General features: G+C 37.3%; 2 protein-coding genes and 3 pseudogenes across 2 annotated transcripts; all 5 read right to left on the bottom strand.

The window, feature by feature from the left end:
• Positions 1–474: 474 nt before the first annotated feature.
• Positions 475–9,139, bottom strand: LOC125801085 (zinc finger protein 271-like). The gene is made up of 2 exons (XM_049476777.1): positions 9,046–9,139; positions 475–2,798 (listed from the first exon to the last, which is right to left on the bottom strand). Exon 2 carries the CDS (start codon positions 2,648–2,650, stop codon positions 1,250–1,252), a length of 1,401 nt encoding a protein of 466 aa, XP_049332734.1. The 5' UTR covers positions 2,651–2,798; positions 9,046–9,139; the 3' UTR covers positions 475–1,249.
• A 1,327-nt stretch (positions 9,140–10,466) lies between these two features.
• Positions 10,467–14,265, bottom strand: LOC125801086 (zinc finger protein 271-like). Its single transcript, XM_049476778.1, has 2 exons — positions 14,205–14,265; positions 10,467–12,173 (listed from the first exon to the last, which is right to left on the bottom strand). Exon 2 carries the CDS (start codon positions 12,164–12,166, stop codon positions 11,246–11,248), a length of 921 nt encoding a protein of 306 aa, XP_049332735.1. The 5' UTR covers positions 12,167–12,173; positions 14,205–14,265; the 3' UTR covers positions 10,467–11,245.
• A 5,900-nt stretch (positions 14,266–20,165) lies between these two features.
• On the bottom strand, positions 20,166–20,274 carry LOC125802031 (5S ribosomal RNA; annotated as a pseudogene).
• Positions 20,275–20,384: 110 nt separating this feature from the next.
• Positions 20,385–20,503, bottom strand: LOC125802068 (5S ribosomal RNA; annotated as a pseudogene).
• A 110-nt stretch (positions 20,504–20,613) lies between these two features.
• Positions 20,614–20,732, bottom strand: LOC125802060 (5S ribosomal RNA; annotated as a pseudogene).
• Positions 20,733–23,645: the final 2,913 nt, after the last annotated feature.

Here is a 23,645-nt window from a genome sequence, read left to right on the forward strand (position 1 = left end):
TAATACTGCTCCTTTATAAACTCTTGTAACGCTGTACACCACTTGAGTTTAATTCATAAATAATTGCTCATTAATGTCCAAAAAAAACCCATATATACATATATAGACATACTTTTCTTCCCATGATAAAATCTAAATAATATTTTTTAGTATTCAAAACACTACATTACCCTTTTTTTACATACTAGACAATAGCTGTTGGATAAGTTTATACTCAACTTATCACACACACTATTACACGTGTAAGTACACTTACCCTGGTACACAAGTCAAAATTAACCTTAATACACATGTGTAATTACATAACTTGTACCTCTGTAGTTAATCTGTAACAATGTGCACTTCATCAGTAGTTACACTGTAGTTACATTGATTGTTACAGTGTAACTATATAGCACCATTAGAATCTGACTGCAGAGTTCCCATGTTTAATTTGGTTGAAAAAAACATTTTACAATGACCACAAAACAAATATTTACGTGTCACAGTCAATTTTAATCCTTTAATCCTTAATAAGATTTGTGTTCATCCATTAATGCACTTAGCAACCCTTGGGAGTGGCTGGGGAGATGTTAAAGAAAAAGTGAGATGAGATTCATTGCTGTTTATGAAAAGTTTACTTCCAAGGATTTTAAGTTTCCAGTTTGGAATAAAAGAGCTTATGGTCATAACAGTGTTCATGATTAGTGCCCGTATTCCTTTCTAGCACTGTGGGGGAAAGATTGGGGAAAAAACATGGTGTAGTTCTTCAATAAGCTTGATGAAACTTATCCAACTACATACTGGAATTATTATAACAACACTTTTTAAATGTTTACTAAGTTTAGGTCTTAAGGCTACTGCAGTAAACCTGTAAATCAATATAGTTATCTATAGAGGATTTTACTGTAAGCTAGCATCATCACCATCATTCATTCAGCATATCACTGAAAATAATATATGATTATAAAATGTATGTTCTTAGTTTATGGAGTTTAGTGGTTCCATTTATGATTTTGTGTGTGTGTGTGTGTGTAAAAACGAGGCCCAACACAACAGAGCTCTGCAGGCATTGGGTATCCAAACATACATGAAAACATAAAATAAAAGTCAGTAAACATCATCCATGGATAAGATTAATTTTGCTGAACCTGTAAAAAAAAAAGAAGCCATTATTAATTTCAGGTTTGTCCCTGGTGGAATGTGTCCCGAGAGACAGAGTGAAGAATTTACATATGATAAGGTGTTTTTTTTTTGCTGTCTGAAAGATTTAGGATTTGCATTTTTTTATGGCAGAGGAACAAATTTGTGATAGTTTTCTATCCATGCGCTGGTGCTTTTTAAGATAACTTTGTGAAGTAAAACACTTCCCACAGTCTGAGCAGTGATACGGTTTCTGTTTTGTGTGAACGCGTTGGTGTTTTTTGAGATCACCCTTTGCAACGAAACACTTTTCACACACTGAGCAGTAATATGGTTTCACTCCTGTGTGAATGCGCTGGTGTTGTATAAGATTACTTTGTGTAGTAAAACTCTTCTCACAGTCTGAGCAGTGATACGGTTTCTCTCCTGTGTGAATCCGCTGGTGATTTTTGAGATTACTCTGTCGATTAAAACTCTTCTCACAGTCTGAGCAGCGATACGGTTTCTCTCCTGTGTGAGTGCGCTGGTGTATTTCGAGAGTACTCTGTCGAGTGAAACTCTTCTCACAATTTGAGCAGTGATACGGTTTCTCTCCTGTGTGAATGCGCTGATGTCTTTTGAGTTGATTCTGTGTAGTAAAACTCTTCCCACAGTCTGAGCAGTGATGTGGTTTCTCTCCTGTGTGAACGTGCTGGTGTTTTTTGAGATCACTCTGTCGATAAAAACTCTTCTCACAGTCTGAGCAGTGATACGGTTTTTCTCCCGTGTGAATGCGCTGGTGTTTTTTGAGATCACTCTGTCGAGTAAAACCCTTCCCACAGTCTGTGCAGTGATAAGGTTTCTCTCCTGTGTGAATGCTCTGATGTGTTTTTAAACTTGTCTCTGTAGTAAAACACTTCATACACTCTGAGCAGTGATACGGTTTCTCTCCTGTGTGAATGAGCTGGTGTTTTTTGAGATTACTCTGTGTAGTAAAATACTTCTCACACTTTGAGCAGTAATATGGTTTCACTCCTGTGTGAATGCGCTGATGCAGTTTGAGATGACTCTGTCGATTAAAACTCTTCCCACAGTCTGAGCAGGAATACGGTTTCTCTCCTGTGTGAACACGCTGGTGCAGTTTGAGAGTACTCTGTCGATTAAAACTCTTCCCACAATCTGTGCAGTTATACGTTTTTTCTCCTGTGTGAATGAGCTGGTGCAGTTTGAGATTACCGTGTGTAGTAAAACACTTCTCACACTTCGAGCAGTGATACGGTTTCTCTCCTGTGTGAATGCGCTGGTGTATTATGAGATGATTCATTTGATTAAAACAACTCCCACATTCTGAGCAGTGATACGGTTTCTCTCCTGTGTGAATGCGCTGGTGTTTTTTGAGATCACTCGGTGTAGTAAAACTCTTCCCACAGTCTGAGCAGTGATACGGTTTCTCTCCTGTGTGAATGCGCTGGTGTTTTTTGAGAGAACTCTGTTTAGTAAAACCCTTGGCAGAGTGGTGATGTTTCTCCATGCCGAGTCTTGGCTTCATTTGTCTTTTAAATTTAGCAAACGATTTCTGCCTGTTCTGGAGACTCTTCAGGATGTTTTGTGCTTCACCTTTTTCAGCAGTTTAACATTGCTCTTTGTTTAAATATCCTTGTTGTTGGTAGAGATGAATTTCAGGAAATATTTTATTTCTGAAAGAAACAAAAAAAATTTTTATTTTGTATTAAAATTAAAACAGGTCAATTATCCAAAAAAAGTAGACATCAGTTGCACTATATGGAAAAAAACTACTGCAACGCCATATTACCATAAAAGTTTAATTACTTTTATCCCATTCTAAATCCATAAGCATTATTGACTGAAAGAAACTGGCCACATTCGATTCTAGCTGTAAAAACAAATTACAGTGTATGCAGTTAGAAATGCAAACAAGAAGGAAGCACTAAGAGGAAGAATACAAGTAGTGGAACGCCATAAAAATAATTTAAAAATGCAGTGTTTTTTTTTTTAACATGAGGAATGAATGTTCACGTTCCGCCCCGAGCCAGACACGACGACCCAATTAAAACACAACTTTTTTTTATTAAGTAGAGCGTTAAGACGCAGTTTTTAAAAATATTTTGGGGCTGTTTAAATGAGCAAAAACTGTTCAGAATGATGTTGAAGAAGACCTATTATTTAAAAAATAAACTGCATAAAAACAGATTTCCAAAAAAAGAAAACACCAACAATGCGAAATATGATCCACAAAAATTATGTTTGAATGACCTTCCTCTAATCTAATATAATTTAACATGGTTTAAGAATATAAAATACTTTAACAAACAAACATTTTAATATTTAGCATATAGCCTGTCCAAAAACACAAAAAAACGGCTATGCCTATAAATTTGGTTTAAATTATGTGAGAAAATAAAAAGATGAAAGGACAATTTAAACAAATAGAACATTTATTTAAAACAATAAATTTAGGTTTCTTACTGTATTAAATCTTTTTGCAACATAGTGACAGTGCCACAATAATTAATGGCCAATTTGTAGCATGGTTAACTAATCCTGAAAATCACTCATCAATGTAACACAGCCACAAGGTCAAGAGTGGAACGTTAGATATAATTATGTACAAAAAATTATGCTTTATAACTGTACCACGGAGCTCACCTACTGTCGCATGGAGCTTTTTAACTGTACCGCAGAGCTCACCTACTGTTGCGTTGAGCTTTTTAATTGTACCGCGGAGCGCACAAACTGTCGCACGGACATCTCTCTTATATCTTTTAAATACATTTACCTGACTTACTGTATATCTCTATCCTTCACTTTCTATACTAAAGTATTTAGAAAGTAGCCTGGCTACTTTTAATTTCATTTGTTTTTTATATTTCAGTGAGAAGGAGATGTTATGCTCTGAAGGACGAACATCTTAAATTATGAGGACAAAGAACATTTTCAAAACATAAAACAATTTTTAATTTACATTTAACTATAAAGGTTTCCACACATATTAACCAAAGACAGTTATCCAAAACAATGCTTGGCAAACCTGAGTTTTTACAGTTCTTGGCAACAGTTCCTTATTTTCCACCACAGTAGCTTCAAGCTAACAGTGATATGCACTCTTGAAGTAAAGATTTGTTTTTTGTATATGTAGATAAAAAAAATTTAAAAACTGCACCTCCAACGTCTTATGATTTAACATGTACCAATTCAATATCACATACACTGTGGCGTATCACAGCATCGGGTCAAAACCCAAGTTCATCCACCTGAAGAGCCAGAGAGCAGCAGAAGCTCTACACCAGCAGATTCAGAGCAGAAGCTCCAAGACCTGCTGCAGTTTCACATAAACTTATGTTACCCATAATTTCATCATCTTTAACTAAATGTTACTGAAGCATTAACTAACTCAAGCTAATAAATTATAATTTTCCCTGAATTTTCCCTTCCACCTTAAATATTATCACTTCTTATTAGTTGTCCTGGAAATGTAGCTACACATTTAGTGTATAAAGGACTGTAGATTTTAACAGTACCATGACTATATTAACTTATACAGTGTAATTTTCAGCATTTATGGAATGTATATGCTTGAGAGAGATTGAACTCTCGACACTTTTTTTTTCCAGATTGAGTCAGTGTTGGGCACGTTACTTTGAAAAAGTAATTAGTTATAGTTACTCGTTACTTCTCCAAAAAAGTAACAGAGTTACTAACGGAGTTACTCCACTATAAAAGTAATTAGTTACCAGTAAAAGTAACTATCGCGTTACTTTTTATTATTCGCCCGTCAAAAAAAGAAAATCAATTATGCATTTACTATTATTATTAGAAAAATAACAAACGAAAATAAACCCAAAATGTTGACAAAAATATAGTCTAACGAATTTCAAAAAAACAAAACGAAATTCTCCACAGAACCAAAGAAAATTACTAAAACTTGTAATACTGAAAAACATGAAAAACGCGTCTGGGGATGAAATTAAACAAACCAAGCCACACTCAAAGGAAATATGTATATATAAACAAAACAAAATAATGGACAAAAACAACAATTTAATGCCCGTTAAAATGGTATTAATATAACAGCTACACCAAAGGGGAATAGAGCTTAGATCGGGCGCAAAAAATCCGACCCGACCCAGCCGGAGCCCGTGCACGTTCTGCCCGAGCCTGAACCATGAACTGTCATTATGAGCCGGACCCGATCCGCCCCATAAACTGTCTGTTTTCGGGCTGATTGAATGAGCGAAATATAATCAGAATTATGTTAATTTACACTGTAACATAAAAGCATAGAACTATTATTTAATTTAAATGTTTTTTTAAGAACAGCTACACACAGTGCTGCAAGTCAAACGCGGAGGCGTTCACGTGCGCCCAGAGCTACGTGATTACATTTTTCATTATTATTATAGTTTAATTTTATTTTGTTTTTATTTTTTCTGTTCAGCAAGTTTTTAGGGTGGGCTTGCTAGCGCGAGCGCTTTATACAAGAACTAAAGGACCACGAGGTGCCGCGCGCTCGGCACAACACCCCGCTGTACAACTCCGCTGTACAACAGCGCTTATAAATAAATTAAACACGAAAATGAGGGTATTCTATCTGTAATTTCAGTTCGTTTTAGTTAGTTTTATAAACACAAAATACAGTTCGAGTTATGTTTTTTCCTTTTAATTACCTTTTTTATTAGATTCAGTTAACACAAACATAGGCGTAGGAACCGGGGGGGATGGGTGGGACATGTCCCACCCAATATTAGAAACAGGTGGATTTGTCCCCCCCAAAAATGATATCGTTTCGCTCAGATCAGCTGTACTGTTAATGAGGAGACAGACCGGACCAATCACGGAGCCGGTTCAGGTATTAAGTCCCGCCTCTCAGTAGAAACAGCCAATCAGCTTGCTGGTTTTGCGGCACGCGGATTAGAGGCAGTGTGCTGTTGGGGAAGCCCCGCCCCCTCGCTGTGAAATTTAGCAGCGGGTTCGGGCTGCAGCAGCTTCAGCTGATTTTAAAACAGAGATGGATATACGGAGATTTTTCTAACAGAAAGGGAACGGTAGGCTAACCACTTCAACTGTGATGATATGTTTCTGATAGCTGGTTAAAAATACACGTCTCTGAATCAAAACACAAAACTCACTGTGATTAATAAACTGCAGCTGTGTTAGTGAGTTTAACTTTAGAATTACCTAGATTGGGAGTCAAGGTTAAAGAAAAAATAAACTATATAGCTAATCACTATTTCATTTTCAAACTGTGTTTTCCAATTTAGGATTACAAGACTTACTGTGAGCTATAATGAACGAAAATTAAATTTAGCTAACTAGTTATCTAGAAGCCAGATGTAGTGGATAGCTAGAATTTAGTACAGTACTTTATGTTTGTAGGTTAAAGCAGTTTCTTAACCCCGATCACTGCCCTAAAATAGTGTTTTCCACCTGATCCAGCTGATCAGCTAATAAACAGTCATTTACTGAGTTTACCTGTTTAAACCCCTTAACTCCCTATGGAGCCTAAATTTATCCAGCAGTGTATTAAACACATCAAACCACCACTTACTTCATTAAATGCCTTTAAATCAGAGAAAGCTTTAGAACATGCAGAACAGTGTTAATATGCAGTAGAATATGTAAGAACAGGGTTGAGAAACACTGCTGTAAAGTGACTTCTGTTCATTTGTAGTTCACAGTAAGACCACATGTTCTGAGGTTTATAAAAATCTCTATGGAAAGTTACATTCTTTTACATAAAAGGACACCATCTTAAAAAGAGCTCTCATTACAAAAAAAAAAAAAACAGGAGAAAATGTAAATATACAACAGAATTGACATGCCAATACATAATAATAATAATAATAATAATAATAATAATAATAAGAATAATAATAATAATAAACAAATCTGTTATATTATTTTAAATATTATAATTTTTTTCATACGTATATAATTCAGACATTGCATGCATATTTTTTTCTAACATTAGTAACTGTAAGGTGGAGTAACGTTATTAGTAAATTGGAGTAACATGTTTAGGTTGTAAAATCACCTTATAATAATAATTTAATTTTAATTAAATTTCCCCAAATGTTCTAGGAAACTATAGGGTGGGCTTGGGTTCATATTGGCAAATGTGTCCCCGCTCCTACGCCCTTGAACACAAATGTTTTTTTCACTTTCAGTTTTCGCTATTTCGTTCGCTGTAGTGAACAATAATAATTGGTTACTTAGCAACATTGTGATTATCACATCAGAGCTTTATATAAAATAAAAAATAGGAGCTAATAGGAGCCTTCTCTAAAAGAGGAAGCAGCAGCACCACAAAAACCGGAGCAGCTAAAAAGAGTTTAACGTCCTTAATTCGGAACTTGGGCTGTCCACGGCAATCACTGAATTAATTAGAGCACGCAAATCGTCACAATTGTGCCTCACTTCACCACGCCAAACCACCTAAACCTACAGGCACAGCGGCCAGAAGCTCAAGTTCACCGGACAGAGGATCGGTTAGGGCAAAGCGAAGTAAAAAAAAGTGCGGCCAAAGTAACGTGCAGTAACGGGGTGTCGGAAATGGTAACGGCGTTATAGTTACAGTCAGAGTAATTAGTTAGATTACTCGTTACTGAAAAAAGTAATGGCGTTAGTAACGCCGTTAGTTTTAACGCCGTTACTCCCAACACTGGATTGAGTGGGTAGGTAACGAATCAGAGAGCACAGGACAAAATTGGATAACGTTCTCTCTCACAAGTAAACTGGGGTTGAATATTTAATATTTTATAATAAATGTTCTTTTATACAAAGTACAGTATCAGTGGAGAATTATTCCATTCATCTACATACATACAGCTCCAGAATGACACATTTTAATTAGTTTATTTATAAAAGATGTGTTTGTATCTTTAAAATAAATATAAAAAAGGCAAATATATTAATGTCGGACAATGGCCACCTTATCCCACCTAGAAGGAAGTGCAGGAAAGTTTGTATCCGAATTAATAGAATAAAATCTGTCCTGACCTGGTGAAGGAATTGGCAGCTGTGTTTAACTGTGTTGTCTTTCGGTTAAAAATGCTGGGAACATTAGCCAGCTAGATAACATTAGCTACTTGATTTTTAAAAAAAGCACTGGGAACATTGGCTAGCTAGATAACATTTAGCTACTTAGTTTAAAAAATCACTGGAAACATTGGCTAGCTAGATAACATTATATATTTGGTTTAAAAATCACTGGGAACATTGGCTAGCTAGGTAATGTCAGCTACATCAGGTCCTTTATTATGGGCCGGTTCTGCCTATTAAAAAGTTCTGCCTATTTTCTCTCTGTCAGTCTCGTTAAGGAAACACATCAGCTCCCATCTTAGATGAACACTTAAACATTATTCCCACATAAAAAGAAACACATCATAAAACATTTTACTATTGCACAACAATTTTTTAAATCTGTGCATTAAAAATTGTAACTGTGTGGAGCATGCACAGAGCACGCAATGTACTATAGACGATGTTTTGTTAAAAAATATAAGTTATGTACAGCAACTGGATAGAGGGGTACATTAATTTTGAAGGTAAGGTAATGTTTAGCCACTTTTAGCTAAGCTAGCCAATGCTATCTATATAGTTAGCTAAGCTAAACTAGCAGGCAATTCCAAACAATAAAATACTATTAGCAGCCGGAATGTCTTAAACACTGAATGTCTTAATCCTTTCCTTTATAATTAACTTTAGCTGTTAGGTGTGGTACTGGTTTCAACACTGGGTCATTTTACAAGCTAATGTTGCTAATGCTAAAGCTCCTACCTCAGAGCTGAAAAAATTCTGTAAATCTAAGCTTACTGTTAATAAACAGAAGCGCTTTACACTAAAATAAACAGTTTTCAGAGGAGAAATCTGTGTAGCTTGCCTTTTGTTTGAGAGAGAGAGAGTGTGAGTGAGAGAAAGATATACCTTCTGTAGTTCCGCTGATCCTGCTCTTCCTAAGCCGCTACAGGAGAATGAAGCTCAGTCCGCGGAAGCTCAGCCTCATCCGGGTTATGTAGAGCCCCGCCCCCTCCCCCGCTATATCACATTACACCTCGTCACCGCTAGAGGGAACACGCGAGGGAGTCCTCAATACATGGAGCTGAATGGAGCTAAACAGATAAAACTCTCATTTAAAACACTGTATAACTACTTATCAGGCATTTTCCTTTAATTTTAAAAGTAGAACAAAGTATTTCACTAAAATAGGAGAGAAATCGTACTTCTATATTTACAATTTCAACAACACATGTTTTTTATTTAGTAGATTTACTAACTACTGATGTAGTTGAAAAATGTTTGATACTTTTTAGAATAAAGATTGTATATACATTTTTATACATTTCAGAGAGTCTGGTGTCTCTGGTGGTTTGAGAAAGTAGTAGCAGATTCTGAAATGGGTGCTCCTTGCTCCTGTACAATTAGACATGCCCAAATTACAGCATTTCCTTGTATATTTTCTCTGGAATTTTACAAAATATAGTAAATTACATGTTTTTTTAACACTAACTGCAGTTCAGCTGTATTTTTTTTTAACTTTGCAACTGCTTTAAAAACCAAGGTATCAGTGTACCCATACATAATAAGAGAGGATTATAAGAAACGTTACTCTGAGCTCCTGAGAGTCACCCATTCTTTAACTAATGTTTCTAAACATGGTCTGAATCTCTAGATGCTCGGTTTTATAGACCTGACCCTGGAAATCATTGGAACCAGCATTCAATAATTTGTACAGGTTAGCAAATACTCTCAGCTATATACTGTATATAAATCATTGGTATATCACTATAATTCCTCATTTGATAAGTACTTTTATCTGACAGTTCTGTTAAAATAATATTTTTTGGTTTCATAATCTGCATTACTTCCTATTTACAGCAAAAATGTAAATAATGTAAAACTACTTTACTGATCTGTATTTCTACACCAAAGACTGTGTTTATACTCAGCGAGTGTGTTTTTTACACTTTTTTTTAAACCCATAAATTAACATTCAAGCCCCTTAGAAATTGCACGTGAGTTGTAAAACAGAAGATTCTTAATTAAAACAGATGTTTTTACTGTGATTATCAAGTATATTATCTTTTTACATAAAAGACAAAAAAACATTTTTCCCCTACAGTTATTTTCTGTATTTTCTTTTTTACAGTTTATGATTCTAAACCACAAGGCTGTTTTTGCTAAAAATATTTTCATTCTGAAATACTGTCAAACAGGCTTAAGCTGATTTTACATCTTGTAGAAAAAACACTATAAAACCAGCAGAAACAAATAGAACCCATATAATGTTTCAGCAGGAAAAACACTGTAACTAAATTGAATTTGTTTAAATTAAAAAAAGACATGAATAACACAGATTAAACCAATTTTATTTGTAATATTTCTAAACACTAATACACACAACACTTGCCCCCCACCCCTCAAAACACATTTAACACCCAAGAGAAACTATTACAAGAGAATTACTACAAACAGAACACACAAACACATCTGATAATTAACAATAATTTAAGCCTCATTACAAAGTGAGCTTTAAATTTTTGTTTGTAATGACCCTATGCCCTTTCAGTACAGTAATTTTTAGTGGCAAAACAGCCACAATTGTCTTTATATTGCCAGTCCATGGATAATAAATTTTGATTTACACTTATAGTTTTTATGTTTGTTTTTTTTTGTTATAAATAAAGATTTTCAGGATGTGTACTTGAGCAGTGTAATTGAATATGCGTATTCTAGAAAAGAGATTAAATGCATTCAAAACCTTCTCATCATAGGCAATGATTGTTCAGTGTAAGGTGGTTAGGATTTAAGGCTTAAGTCAGTCTTTTTATCGTCCTGGGTTGAGAAAAAATTAACCGTGTTTAATTTTATCTTATGTCTTGAGACTTGGCTCATGCAAATAGTGACAAAAACAACGTCAACAACCAATAGGAAAGCTACGGGAAGAGGCAAAGCAAGAATATTTGTCGGTTTATCAGTAAATATGCCTTATATGCTTCTTCCTTGAATATGTACAGTATTTTAAAAACAGGTAGCAGTTTAGTGTCATCATATTTAAAGTTATTTTATTTTGCACTACAGTTTGAGAGTACTCTGTACAGAAAAACTCTGAGCAGTGTAACGGTTTCTATCTTGTGTGAATTCCCTGGTGTTTTTTGAGATCACTTTGTAGAGTAAAACACTTCTCACACTCTGAGCAGTAATATAGTTTCACTTCAGTGTGAATGCGCTGGTGTGTTTTAAGATTACTCTGTTGAGTGAAACTCTTCCCACAGTCTGAGCAGTAATACGGTTTCTCTCCTGTGTGAATGCGCTGGTGTTTTTTGAGATTACTCTGTTCAGTAAAACTCCTCCCACAGTCTGAGCAGTGATACGGTTTCTCTCCTGTGTGAATGCGCTGATGTTTTTTGAGATGACTCTGTGTAGTAAAACACTTCTCACACTCTGAGCAGTAATAGGGTTTCACTCCTGTGTGAATACGCTGATGCAGTTTGAGAGTATTTTGTCGACTAAAACTCCTCCCACAGTCGGAGCAGTGATACGGTTTCTCTCCTGTATGAATGCGCTGGTGTTTTTTAAAAGTACTCTGTGCAGTAAAACTGTTCCCGCAGTCTGAGCAGTGATACGGTTTCTCTCCTGTGTGAATGCGCTGGTGTAGTTTGAGATTACTCTGTCGAATAAAACTCTTCCCACAGTCTGAGCAGTGATACGGTTTCTCTCCTGTGTGAACGTCCTGGTGTCGTTTGAGATCACTCTGCTGATTAAAACTCTTCCCACAATCTGAGCAGTGATACGGTTTCTCTCCTGTGTGAATGCGCTGGTGTCGTTTGAGATCACTCTGCTGATTAAAAATCCCCCCGCAATCTGAGCAGTGATACGGTTTCTCTCCTGTGTGAATGCGCTGGTGTCGTTTGAGATCACTCGGCTGATTAAAACTCTTCCCACAGTCTGAGCAGTGATGCGGTTTCTCTCCTGTGTGAATGCGCTGGTGTTTTTGGAGATCACTCTGTTTAGTAAAACTCTTGACAAAGTGCTGATGTTTCTCCATGTCTGGACTTGAAAAGAAAGAAAAATGCAGTTGTATATTAAAAGAAAATCTGGTCAATTAACTGAACCAGTTACACTATACCGATAAAACTACTGGGACATCTTTATATTACCATAAAAGCTTCTGTACTTTTATCCATTTTAAGTCCTTAGTATAAGGGAGGGCGCTGGTGGTCCTCCAGCCACTAGAGGGAGGCCACCATTTGCCACTCGACATAATTAGGCTGAAACCTGTTTAGTGCCTTTATAAAAACTGCGCACTGTTCAGACAAACAGTCCTGATTCGGTTCAGGTCTCACTAGAAGCTGAGAACTTGCCTAGTTTGAAAGAAAGAAAGAAAGAAAGAAAGAAAGAAAGAAAGAAAGAAGAAAAGAAATAAAAGAAAAGAGAAAAATAGCCATATGTTTTACTTCAAGCCTCCTTGTCCAGGATCAACTACATGTTTAAACATTGGTAATTTAGTAATAGGTGATACTGTCTTGTTAATTTATTTTAGTCATTTAACAATTTATTTTAGATATTGTGGACACATTTTTAGAAATCCACTTATTCTGATGCATTTTACTTCATAATGTCAAATATTTCTCATTATTTAAGTATCAATAAAGAATTAGCTGGAGACTGTATTCCACATTAATTGTTTAACTGGGATTTCTTAAAAACAGTGGGGCTAAAGATATTGTAATTTGGGGGGGAGGGGGGGGGGGGGGGGAGACATAAGACCTGATGGCTTCCTAGTGAATTTTTAAAAAAGTTTAGTCAGTATATGATGAATCGTTTGCCTCTGGTTGTTTACCTCCTACGATGCGACAAGCTGCAACCTCTCTCATACTTGAAAAAGGTAAAGTCCCCTTAGAATGCAGCAGACACTGTCCTATTTCCCTCCTAAATGTAGATAATAAGTTGCTTGCTAAAATATTGGCTCTTAGGTTAGAATCTGTTACCTTCTATAATATCTGATGACCAAACTAAAAAAAACATCACTCATTCTATAACATGCGCAGACTGCTTAATATTCTGTATACTCCCATTCCACCTTGTATCTCAGAGACAGTACTGTCATTGGATTATTTGCCATTATTATTGGGCCTCAAACATCAGGGCTGTGTTACTGTGTATAAATATGAAAATCTATGTACCTCCTAAGTGGGTGAATTTAGAAGAATTATCTTGGTGCCTCTTCCTCACATGCATTGCTTTGTTCTAAATTACCTTTTCCTAAAGCTCTGTCTTGCTATTCTGTGAGCCCCGTAGAAAAACAGTCTCTAAAAAATAGGCAGCAAAAAATTCTCTTAATGAAGTTTTCACATACAGAAAAATAGTCTATTAAGTCCTTCTACTATTGACAAGGCCTTTGCAATTATGAACAGAAAAAGGAGTTAATATCCTAAAAGATCTGTTTATTGATAAAACATTTGCTTCTTTTGAGCAACTCAAAACTAAATTTAACATCCCTCAAGCACATTTTTCAGGTATTCGCAGCTACGTAGCTTTGTACTCAAAAGTTGCTCTCAATCCCCTTCCTTATCTTTGTCACTATTAGATACGGTTTTGAATATTAGTCCACAGACAACTAATGCAATTGGAAATGTATATTTATTATTGAATTAATTTGATTTAAAACCCTTAGATGCACTAAAACAACAATGGGAGAATGAACTTTTTATTAGTATGTCCACAGAGCTGTGGCAGAATATTTTAGATAATATAATTTCTTCCTCCATATGTTTAAGGCACACTATAATTCAGTTTAAAGTAGTTCACTGTTTAAACTGGACTAAGGCCAGGCTGGCCAATTTGCCCAAAATATGGTTCCAGTAGGTGCAAGATGTCATTAAGAAATAGCTTAAAATAGCTAATTCCCCAGACTACTGAGCAGAGCTAGGAGAAGATCCAGTGCTGGTGGTGTAAATGCTGCAAATGCTGAAGGTGGTGTTGATGTGGGTGTAGGAGTAAATGTAGAACAGTGTGATAGAGCGAGAGAGAGAGAGAGAGAGAGAGAGAAAGAGAGAGAGAGAGAGAGAGAGACTTCTCCATACCTTCTGAGGTTCAGCTGATCCTGCTCTTTCTCCTCTCCAGCTGCAGACCCCGGAAGCTCAGCTTCATCCGGGTTATGGAGAGCCCCGCCCCCTCCCCCGCTATATCACATTATACCCCATCACCGCTAGAGAGAACCCGCGAGGGAGTCCTCAATGCATGGAGCTGAATGGAGCTAAACAGCTAAAACTCTAATTTAAAACACTGTATAACTACTTCTCTGGGGTTTTCCTTTAATTTTACAAAGTAGAACAAAGTGTTTCACTAATACGGAAGAAAATGTAACCAAATATTTCCATTTCCCACAACAAATGTTTTTTATTCAGTAAAATTATTGAGAAAATGAGTACAATTTTCAGTATAAAAAGGTTCTTACATATGGAACAATAAAGCTAAATAATAGTTTATAAATGTTTGATACTTTTTATAATGAAAATTGTATATAGATTTTTATTCATTTCAGAGAGTCTGGTGTCTCTGGTGGTTTGAGAAACTAGTAGTAAATTCTGAAATGCTCCTTGCTCCTTGGAGTGCTCCTTGCTCCTGTACAACTAGACACGCCCACAGATGTTGTCACTGTTCAGCTGAAAAACCTACAATTCTTCTTAATATTTGTGTAGCAAATGCAACATGTAAATGTAATAACGTGTAAATACAACAGGCTTTCCAGACAGTGAAGATGTTTATTGAGTTTTTATAAAATATGTTAAATGTTTTAGGTATGTTAGGTATGTTAAATGTTTTAGGTTTTTACATTTAATCTTTAATTCATAAAGCACTGTAAAAAATATTGTAAAAATGGTAGAATGTCTGCAGCAAAACTTGCCAAAAGGTCACCAGAAAATTACACAAAATTACTGTACCTAGTTTAACAATTACTTCCTTTAAGATTACAGCATTTCCTTGTATTTTCTCTGTAATTTTATAGTCAAAGTATAGTAAATTACATGTTTTTTTTGTTTTAGTAAACATTCCGAAAATGTAAAAAAAATCTATTTAATACTGTATGAATACATTTATAGTCTGTTATTTGAAGGTTGACATTTAAATAACAGTGTAATCTTGTTACTTGATATAATTATTCAAGAAATATATAGCATAAAAATGTAAAATCAACGCTTCTAAAAAAATATTTTTAATTTTTAATGATTAAGTGCTATAATTTCTTAATAAGCAGGTTTAAAGCTTTTTATAAGTAACGCAGAATAATTTTACTGTCTTCTATATCTTGACATGCAGTGGCTCAATAATTCACTGATCCATGCATTCCCCAGAAGATGCAGATACAAACAGCACAATCTTTTTAAAGGCTCTTTATTACTAAGCCTACTATTCACTTTTTTTTTAAAAAAACATTTTATTGTCACCATTTTATTTCATTTTTCATACAGTACACCACATGACCATTTTTTCACATTTAAAACCCAATACACACATAAAATTAGTATATAAACAAATTTAAAATTTTGAGCATAAGAAGCATTTCTTTAAAAACTCTTTTGAAAAATTTAAAGCAATAAAACATCACCTCTTTTTTACAACACATTTAGTAAAACATTTAATAAAAAAAGACGATTTTATTTTTTAAATAAAATCCGCCCACTTAGATTTTTTGCTGTTTAGCATAATATGCAAAACCTACTTTTGAGAACTTGTCCTAAGGGCATTGACCAATCCTGACACTGGTGTCAAACCATTTAGCAGAGTGTGAACCTCAATAACTATCAAAAAAATCTTGAAATTTGTAAATAATATGGCCGCCATATGCAAATTAGTCTTACCGAGGCACACCCAGCTGTAACTTTTGAACAATTAATCTGACACTAATGCCACTTTAGATCTTTGATCATCAAATCAAATCAAATCAAATTTATTTGTATAGCGCTTTTTACAACAGGTGTTGGCACAAAGCAGCTTTACAGAAACATGATTACAGGACAAAGAATCAGGCAAAACATTAAACATAGAAAATACAGAATACAGAACCCCCAGTGAGCGCGGAGGCAAGGAAAAACTCCCTCAGAGCTGCAGGAGGAGGAAGAAACCTTGGGAGGACCAAGACTCACATTTGAGGGGGGACCATCCTACCACTGGTCAAACGGCTTTTAAATTAAAATTTAAAAAGTCTTTTATACATCCATATAGGTTTTATGTACTCAGGAGTGTAATAGCGCCACTAATGGCTTGGATGTAATCAGTAGTGGAGAATAAGATGGACGATGAGCAGCTGATCTGTGGTGGTGGTGGAGAACAGCTGACTTCAGAAACTTCCATCAGTCTGGCCGGACAGGAGACGCGAGAGCCTGAGGGTCCAACATCAGTATCGGGTCAGACAGGTGGGCAGTCAGTAACTCGGAGGAAAGCAGAGAGATGGAATTAGTTTTGACTGGATTTATGCAAAACTGAGAATATTAAAACATTATCAGAGTGTGGCAAATGACTCCGGCAGAACTGAATAAAACAGCCTAACTAAAGGCAGAGAGCCAGAAGGTAACATAGACATGGAGGCTCCCTGAAACACTGGCATCCACCCACTCCACCGTCCACAAACCTGAGTGACCGTGTGCAGTGGGAGAACAACAGCACCAGCATCTCAGTTTACCACAATTCCCTCTGTCCATGAACCCCTGGAAATGCAACCTTATCAAAAGGGAAAAACATTAATTACCAAAAGCTAAACTAAAAAAGTAAGTTTTCAGTCTAGACTTAAAGATTGAGACTGTGTCTGAGTCCCGAACATATTCGGGGAGATTATTCCAGAGTTGAGGCGCTTTATAAGAGAAAGCTCTTCCTCCTGCAGAGCTCCTCTGAATTTTAGGAACTACTAATAAACCAGCACCCTGAGATCTAAGTAATCGCGGTGGTTCATAACAGGAGATGAGGTCTTGTAAATACTCAGGAGCGAGCCCGTGTAGGGCTTTATACGTTAACAGAAGAATTTTATAGTCTATGCGGAATTTGACTGGAAGCCAGTGCAGTGCTGATAGTACTGGACTAATATGGTCAAATTTTCTCGTTTTAGTAAGGACCCTGGCTGCAGCATTTTGAACTAGCTAAAGTTTATTTAAGTTACTGCCAGAACATCCAGACAGTAGCGCATTACAATAATCTAGCCTTGAGGTAATAAAGGCATGTACTAATTTTTCTGCGTCATGCAGTGATAGGGCATTTCTTAGCTTGGCGATGTTACGGAGGTGTAGAAAAGCTGTTCTAGTAACATTAGATATGTGTTTATCGAATGCTAGATCTGAATCTATGATAACTCCAAGGTTTTTAGCTGCTGAACCAGGGGTGGCTGAGAAGTCAGCCAGATTTAGCATTAAGTCTGATCATAACATGATTCTGAGGTAGCCTGTCAATCTGTGTAAACATACGCCCCCATAGGGTGGAGCCAATGCTAGAAATCTGTTTCTCAGAACCCATACAAGCTATTAAGTTCTAGATGGGCATTTATCATCTTAGGCCTTATGTCTTTTTGGTGTACCGAAGGAAAATTTGATATGTACATTTTTGTGGTTGCTATTAGCCAATCAGATTTCAGCAAGTTTTTGACAGGCTAAACAATGACTAATTAGGACGATACTTATACCCTACATGTATATGAGGGTCTTCTATCAACCTATAAAATATTGCATTGATTGGCCTCTAGGGGGCGCTATAGCAGAAAATCAGTTACATATAAAGGTACAAGTGGCCCAGGCATGTTATTTTTTTGAGTTGTATACTTTGCTGTAGCCTTTACAACTTAGTAATTATATTTCTTTACCAAAAATGCAATGATTTTCATCAGTGGCCAAAAGAGTAAAAATGGCTCTTTTCGAACTTGTCTTTAAATCTTCAATCAATCAAAACAAATTTGTTCTTGATGCAATCTTGAGACCCTGTAGGTAGATAATTATCGGATATATTTTAACTATTTGTTGTCCAAAAACCTTGATCAAACATGTACGTGAAAGCCTTTTCAGAGTTATTTCGCCAAAACTCTGAAAAAGTTTTAAACATGTCAAAACTATTGAAGCCACTATGTAACAATTACATTTTTTGCACATTTGCCAAGTATGAGCCAAAGTCTTTAGGAGGCTCTACAGTGACAAATTAACTATTGTGCATTTATACTATTTATCGCTATTTTCAAACCTAAAAGGACAGTTAACAGGAACCTTTCACCCTATCGACACACAAATTTATACACATATATAGACTTATAATATGATCTTGACTGCAAATTTTGAGCCAAATCGGACATGTTTTTCCTCTAGAGCGGCTAGAAATCTACAGTGATTTTGCAGGGCATACGCCTATATTATCGCTTTTTTCAAACCTAAATGGAGAGAAGATAGGAACCTTTGACCCTATCAACACATACATTTACATAGATATATATACTGATATTATGATCTTGAGTGCAAATTTTGAGCCAAATCTGATATTTTTTGCCTCAAATATGGCCAAAAAGCCACCGTGATTTTGCAGGCACCAAGCCTAAATGCCCACAAGACAAGAACCTTTGACCCTATCAACACAAAAATTTACGTACATATATAGACAGACGAAATGATCTTGATCTTTAGCCAAATCTGACTTTTCTTCTCTCCGCACTATATAAAAATGCACTGATAGGAACAATTCTCTCAGCAGGTTATATGTGGTCTCTTGCTGCACTCTGGTGGTCATTTGGTGAAACAACTACAGGTTAATAATTCTAAATTAAAGCCCTGCTGAACTGAAAATTTAATCTTGCTGGTCTTCCTGGTTAAACATTTTATCCTTCTTGGTCATGTTGGTCATTCTTGTTCTTGCTCCACCTACTTAAGTTTTTTTGCAAAATTGCATAACATGCAAAACCTACTTTTGAGAACTTTTCCTTGGCTTGTTGACCAATCATGACATGTTTGGTGTCAAACAGCTCAGCAGAGCATAAACCTCAATAATGTTCAAGTAATGTTTGAAATTTCTTAAGCTTTATGACCACCATATGCAAATTAGACCTACCATAATGCAGCAAAATGCCTTCTAACACTTACTTCTAACTTCTGAACGGTTAACCTGAGATTAATACCACTTCAGTCCTTTGATCATAACATGATTCCCATATACCCTGTCAGTTTATGTAGACATACACCACAGGGGGCGGAGCCAATGCTAGATAGCTGTTTCTCTAGAACCATACAAGCTATCAAGCTCAACCTTTTCATTTATGGCCCATACACCAAAGGAAAATTTGATATGTACACTTTTATGGTCACTATTAGCCAATCACATTCCAGCAAGCTTTTGTCAGGTTGCATGTTAATCAGGTCAAAACTTATACACTATATGTGGGTTATTTGTATGTGGCCTTTTTATCTCTCAGCAGGATTAATGTAGTTTGTATTTTTTTTTTTTATTTAAGAACTGGTGTTGTTTCACCAAATGACCACTAGAGTGCAGCAAGACACCACATAAAACCTGATGAACACTGTAGCTCAATTGATCAATGCTTTTCAACTAGTTTAGTCACACTGCTCATCTAGCATGGTCATTAGGGTCATGCTGGTCAACTAGCTTGGTCATGCTGGTTATCCAAAAATATTTTAAGGTAGGTTTTAGACATGTATGAGTATTAACTAGTTGAAATGTTTGAGTAAATAAAGAGTCTGTCTGACACAATATTTTTAATTAAAATTTAATACAACTTGCTGAGTATTCCTAAATATTAAAATATATAAGTTTTGAGTTAATTAAAATTATCTTATTATATTTCAGAAAACTTTTTAATATTAAGTACTGTGTATTTAATTTACAGATATTTTACAGATATTTTAAGTGAAGTTCCACTAAATTAACAAAATTCTAAAAACGTTCAATTCACATCAAAACTTTATATTCTTGGCTCTTGAAACAATAGAGTTTGTCTACTTAAATAGTTTGTGGTAATCAGTTTCCTCAAAAAAAATGAGTACTTATTCGGGTTTAAGGGGAAAAGCTTACAGCACCTGGTATTCCCAGGTGGTCTCCCATCCAAGTACTAACCAGGCCAAACCCTGCTTAGCTTCCGAGATCAGGCGTTCTCAAGGTAGTTTGACCGCAAGCACTTGCAGCAGTCTCATCAAGATTATTTATGCACCTTCATTTATGTTGGGTTTTAAATAACACATTACTAATATATAAGAAGACAAAAGAAATAGAAGAAAGAGGGGGAAATCTTACAGCACCTGGTATTCCCAGGTGGTCTCCCATCCAAGCACTAACCAGACCAAACCCTGCTTAGCTTCTGTGATCAGACAACATCTGGCGTTCTCAGGGTAGTGTGACCGCAAGTGATTACAGTGTTCTCATCAATACTATTTATGAGCATTCATTTGTGCTGGGTTTTAAACAACATAATAGTACTATTTAACAAGACCATAGTAATAGAAGCAAGAGGGGAAAAGCTTACAGCACCTGGTAATCCCAGGTGGTCTCCCATTCAAGTACTAACCAGGCCAAACCCTGCTTAGCTTCCGAGATCAGAAGACATTGGGCGTTCTCAGGGTAGTGTGATCGCAAGTGATTACAGCATTCTCATCAAGACTATTTATGCATGTTCATCTATGTTGGGTTTCAAATAACACACTAGTAATGTATAACAAGACCATGGTCATAGAAGCAAGAGGGGAAAAGCTTACAGCACCTAGTATTCCCAGGTGGTATCTTATCTAAGTAATATACGTTTTTTTTTTTTTTTTGCACGGCGGACGTGGTGGCGAGACGCTCCTCCGGGAAGCTGAGTTTTTTTTCTGCAGTGTGGATCCGGAGGGGATTCTTTCCTCATGGCTGCCCTGTTTTTGTTTTAATAATTATTTTTATACTTTCTGGTTGAATTTGGTGTGCTTTATATGTGTCTCATTCTCCTTATTTTCTGTTGCAGGGCGGTCATGGTGTCGAGGTGCTCCTTCGGGGCTGCTCTTTATCTCTTTTGCTTTGACTTTATTTTGTACTCGTTGCGTATTTTTTGTACTCCATATTTTCATGTCTTATGCATTTTTTGTGTCTTTTTATGTACTTTATTGAATGTATTTGCATGGATTGATTGATTTTTAATAAAACAAAGACAGAGAACGCCCAATCTCATCTAAACCTTGAAAGCTAAGCAGAGTTTGGCCTTGTTAGTACTTGGATGGGAGACCACCTGAATACCGGGTGCTGTAAGCTTTTCCCCATTTGCTTCTATTAATATTGTCTTTTTATATTTATTTATTTATTCACAATATGTGCAAAAATAAATGTGACTGTATTTGTAAATTTATTTGCACCACACATAATATAAAGTGTGTGGGCTAGAGGGGGTATAAAGCATAAATGATTGTTCAAAATTCAGTACTTTTAGGATTAGTTGAGAAGTTCGGAATAAGGTGGGATGATGATCATCATCCAGTATCCTGACTTCCTTAGTTACATTACATTACATTTGGCAGACGCTTTTGTCCAAAGCAACTTACAATAGTTAATAGTTAATGCTTATGTCACTGAATGCAGTCAAATCATCACAGCAATGCTTTAAAATCTAGTATAAAGATTTCTCTGGACAGTAGAGACAGTTTCTCCAACAAATGCAAGACAAACTCGTTTAATACTCAATGAATGAGTAGGTGTCCCAATGGGAGTGGCACATTAAAAAAAAGCTAAACATTTTTTCATAATAGGTTTGGAAAAAGTGTAGTACCATGTGTTGTATTTTAGTACAATAACTATACATTTTGCCATATTGTCCTGCCTTGTTCAACATTCCTTTTTGGAAGTATACTAGACTTAAGGGTAATTTTCATTATATATATATTTCAGCCTCTTGGAGCAAGTATACTCACTCACTGGTGCTCCCATGCTGCTTTTATACCTGGGCCTGAGCCATGAGTGAGTGTCTCCACGTGTGCTCATCAGTGGCGTCCAGCCGCGGCGAGTGAAGCGGCCCCGCCCCCTAGCCATTCGGTTGTGTTTGTTTATCACCACCATGTGCGGGCTGAATGGCGGGGAAGTGTGTGCACCATGGATAGAGGTAGAGCGCTGGGAAGGAGCTCTTTCCTGCAGCTCTTTCCTGCAGCAGCGGCCGTGGTCACAGTCACCCTCCCTCAGAGGCCTTCCCAGGACGCTCACAGCAGTGGCCCACCAGGAGTTGATGCGGGAGAGGGCGTCAGAGTCAGCATTTAGGGCCCCAGCCTTGTGCTGCACCTGGAAAGAGAACTCTTGCAGGGACAGGAACCAACGGGTTACAAGGGCATTGGAATTTTTTGCCTTAGCCAGCCACTAGAGAGGTGCATTATCTGTGATCAATGTGAACTGCCAACCTGTCAAGTAGTACCTCAGTTCCTCGATGGCCCACTTGATGGCCAGGACGGCGTAGAGACGTTCAGCCGGGGTGAGTTTGCGACTGATAAACAAGATGGGATGTTCCTCTCCTCCGGTCTCCTGAAGTAGGACCGCCCCGAGCCCCGTCTCTGACGCGTCCGTGTGGACAATGAAAGGCTTGTTGAAGTCTGGGTTTTCAGGACGGGCTCAGATGTGAGGAGGGCTTTTAGGATCTGGAAGGCGGCCTCTGCCTCAGGGTTCCATGCTACCTTGTCTGGCTGGTTCTTTTTGGTCAGGTCAGATAGAGGGGAAGCTAGGGAGGAGAAGTTGGGCACGAAGCGCCGGTAGTAGCCTGCCAGGCCCAGGAAGGCTCGCACATCCCTCTTGGTCAATGGTTGGGGCCACCGGAGGATGCTGGGGGTGTAGTCCTCTCCCAATTCTATACCCCAGATAGTGAGCTTCAGTGAGCCCCAAATGGCACTTACGTGGGTTCGCCTTGAGCCCTGCTTTCCGGATGGCCGTGAGAACCTTTTCCAGACGTAGGAGATGTTCCCCCCATGTCTCTGAGTAGATGAGAACGTCATCCAGGTATGCTGCAGTGTAGCGATGATGCGGTCTTAACATCCATCAACCGCTGGAAGGTGGCTGGGGCTCCGTGCAGACCAAAGGGCAGGACTGTGTGCTGCCATAGGCCAGACGGTGTTGAGAACTCTTTTCTTTGGCCTCAGGAGCAAGAGCAACCTGCCAATAGCCCTTGGTCAGGTCCAACGTGGATACAAACCGCGCCCTAGGGGGAAGGAATCGAACTGAGAAACCGCATTTAACCTACAAAAATCATTACAAAATCGCCAGCTACCATCTGGCTTTGGAGCTAGCACGATTAGGCTGGGCCAAGGGCTTGTGGAGGGCTCTATTACTCCAAGCTTGAGCATCGTCTGGACTTCCCCTTCGACGGCAGTGCGGCATGGCGGTATGGTCTCTGCTTCACGATGATGTTGGGGGCAGTACGGCTGTGGTGTTGGATCACTTGGGTACGCCCTGGGTTGTCAGAGAACACATCTTGCTAGCGGTCAATTCCTGCTTTTGGGCCTGGCTTAGGTCCTCGCCATAGCTGACCTGGCTGGCTGAGGGCTCCAGTA

This window comes from Astyanax mexicanus, chromosome 4 (genome assembly GCF_023375975.1).
Source record: "Astyanax mexicanus isolate ESR-SI-001 chromosome 4, AstMex3_surface, whole genome shotgun sequence".
Classification (NCBI taxonomy): domain Eukaryota; kingdom Metazoa; phylum Chordata; class Actinopteri; order Characiformes; family Acestrorhamphidae; genus Astyanax; species Astyanax mexicanus.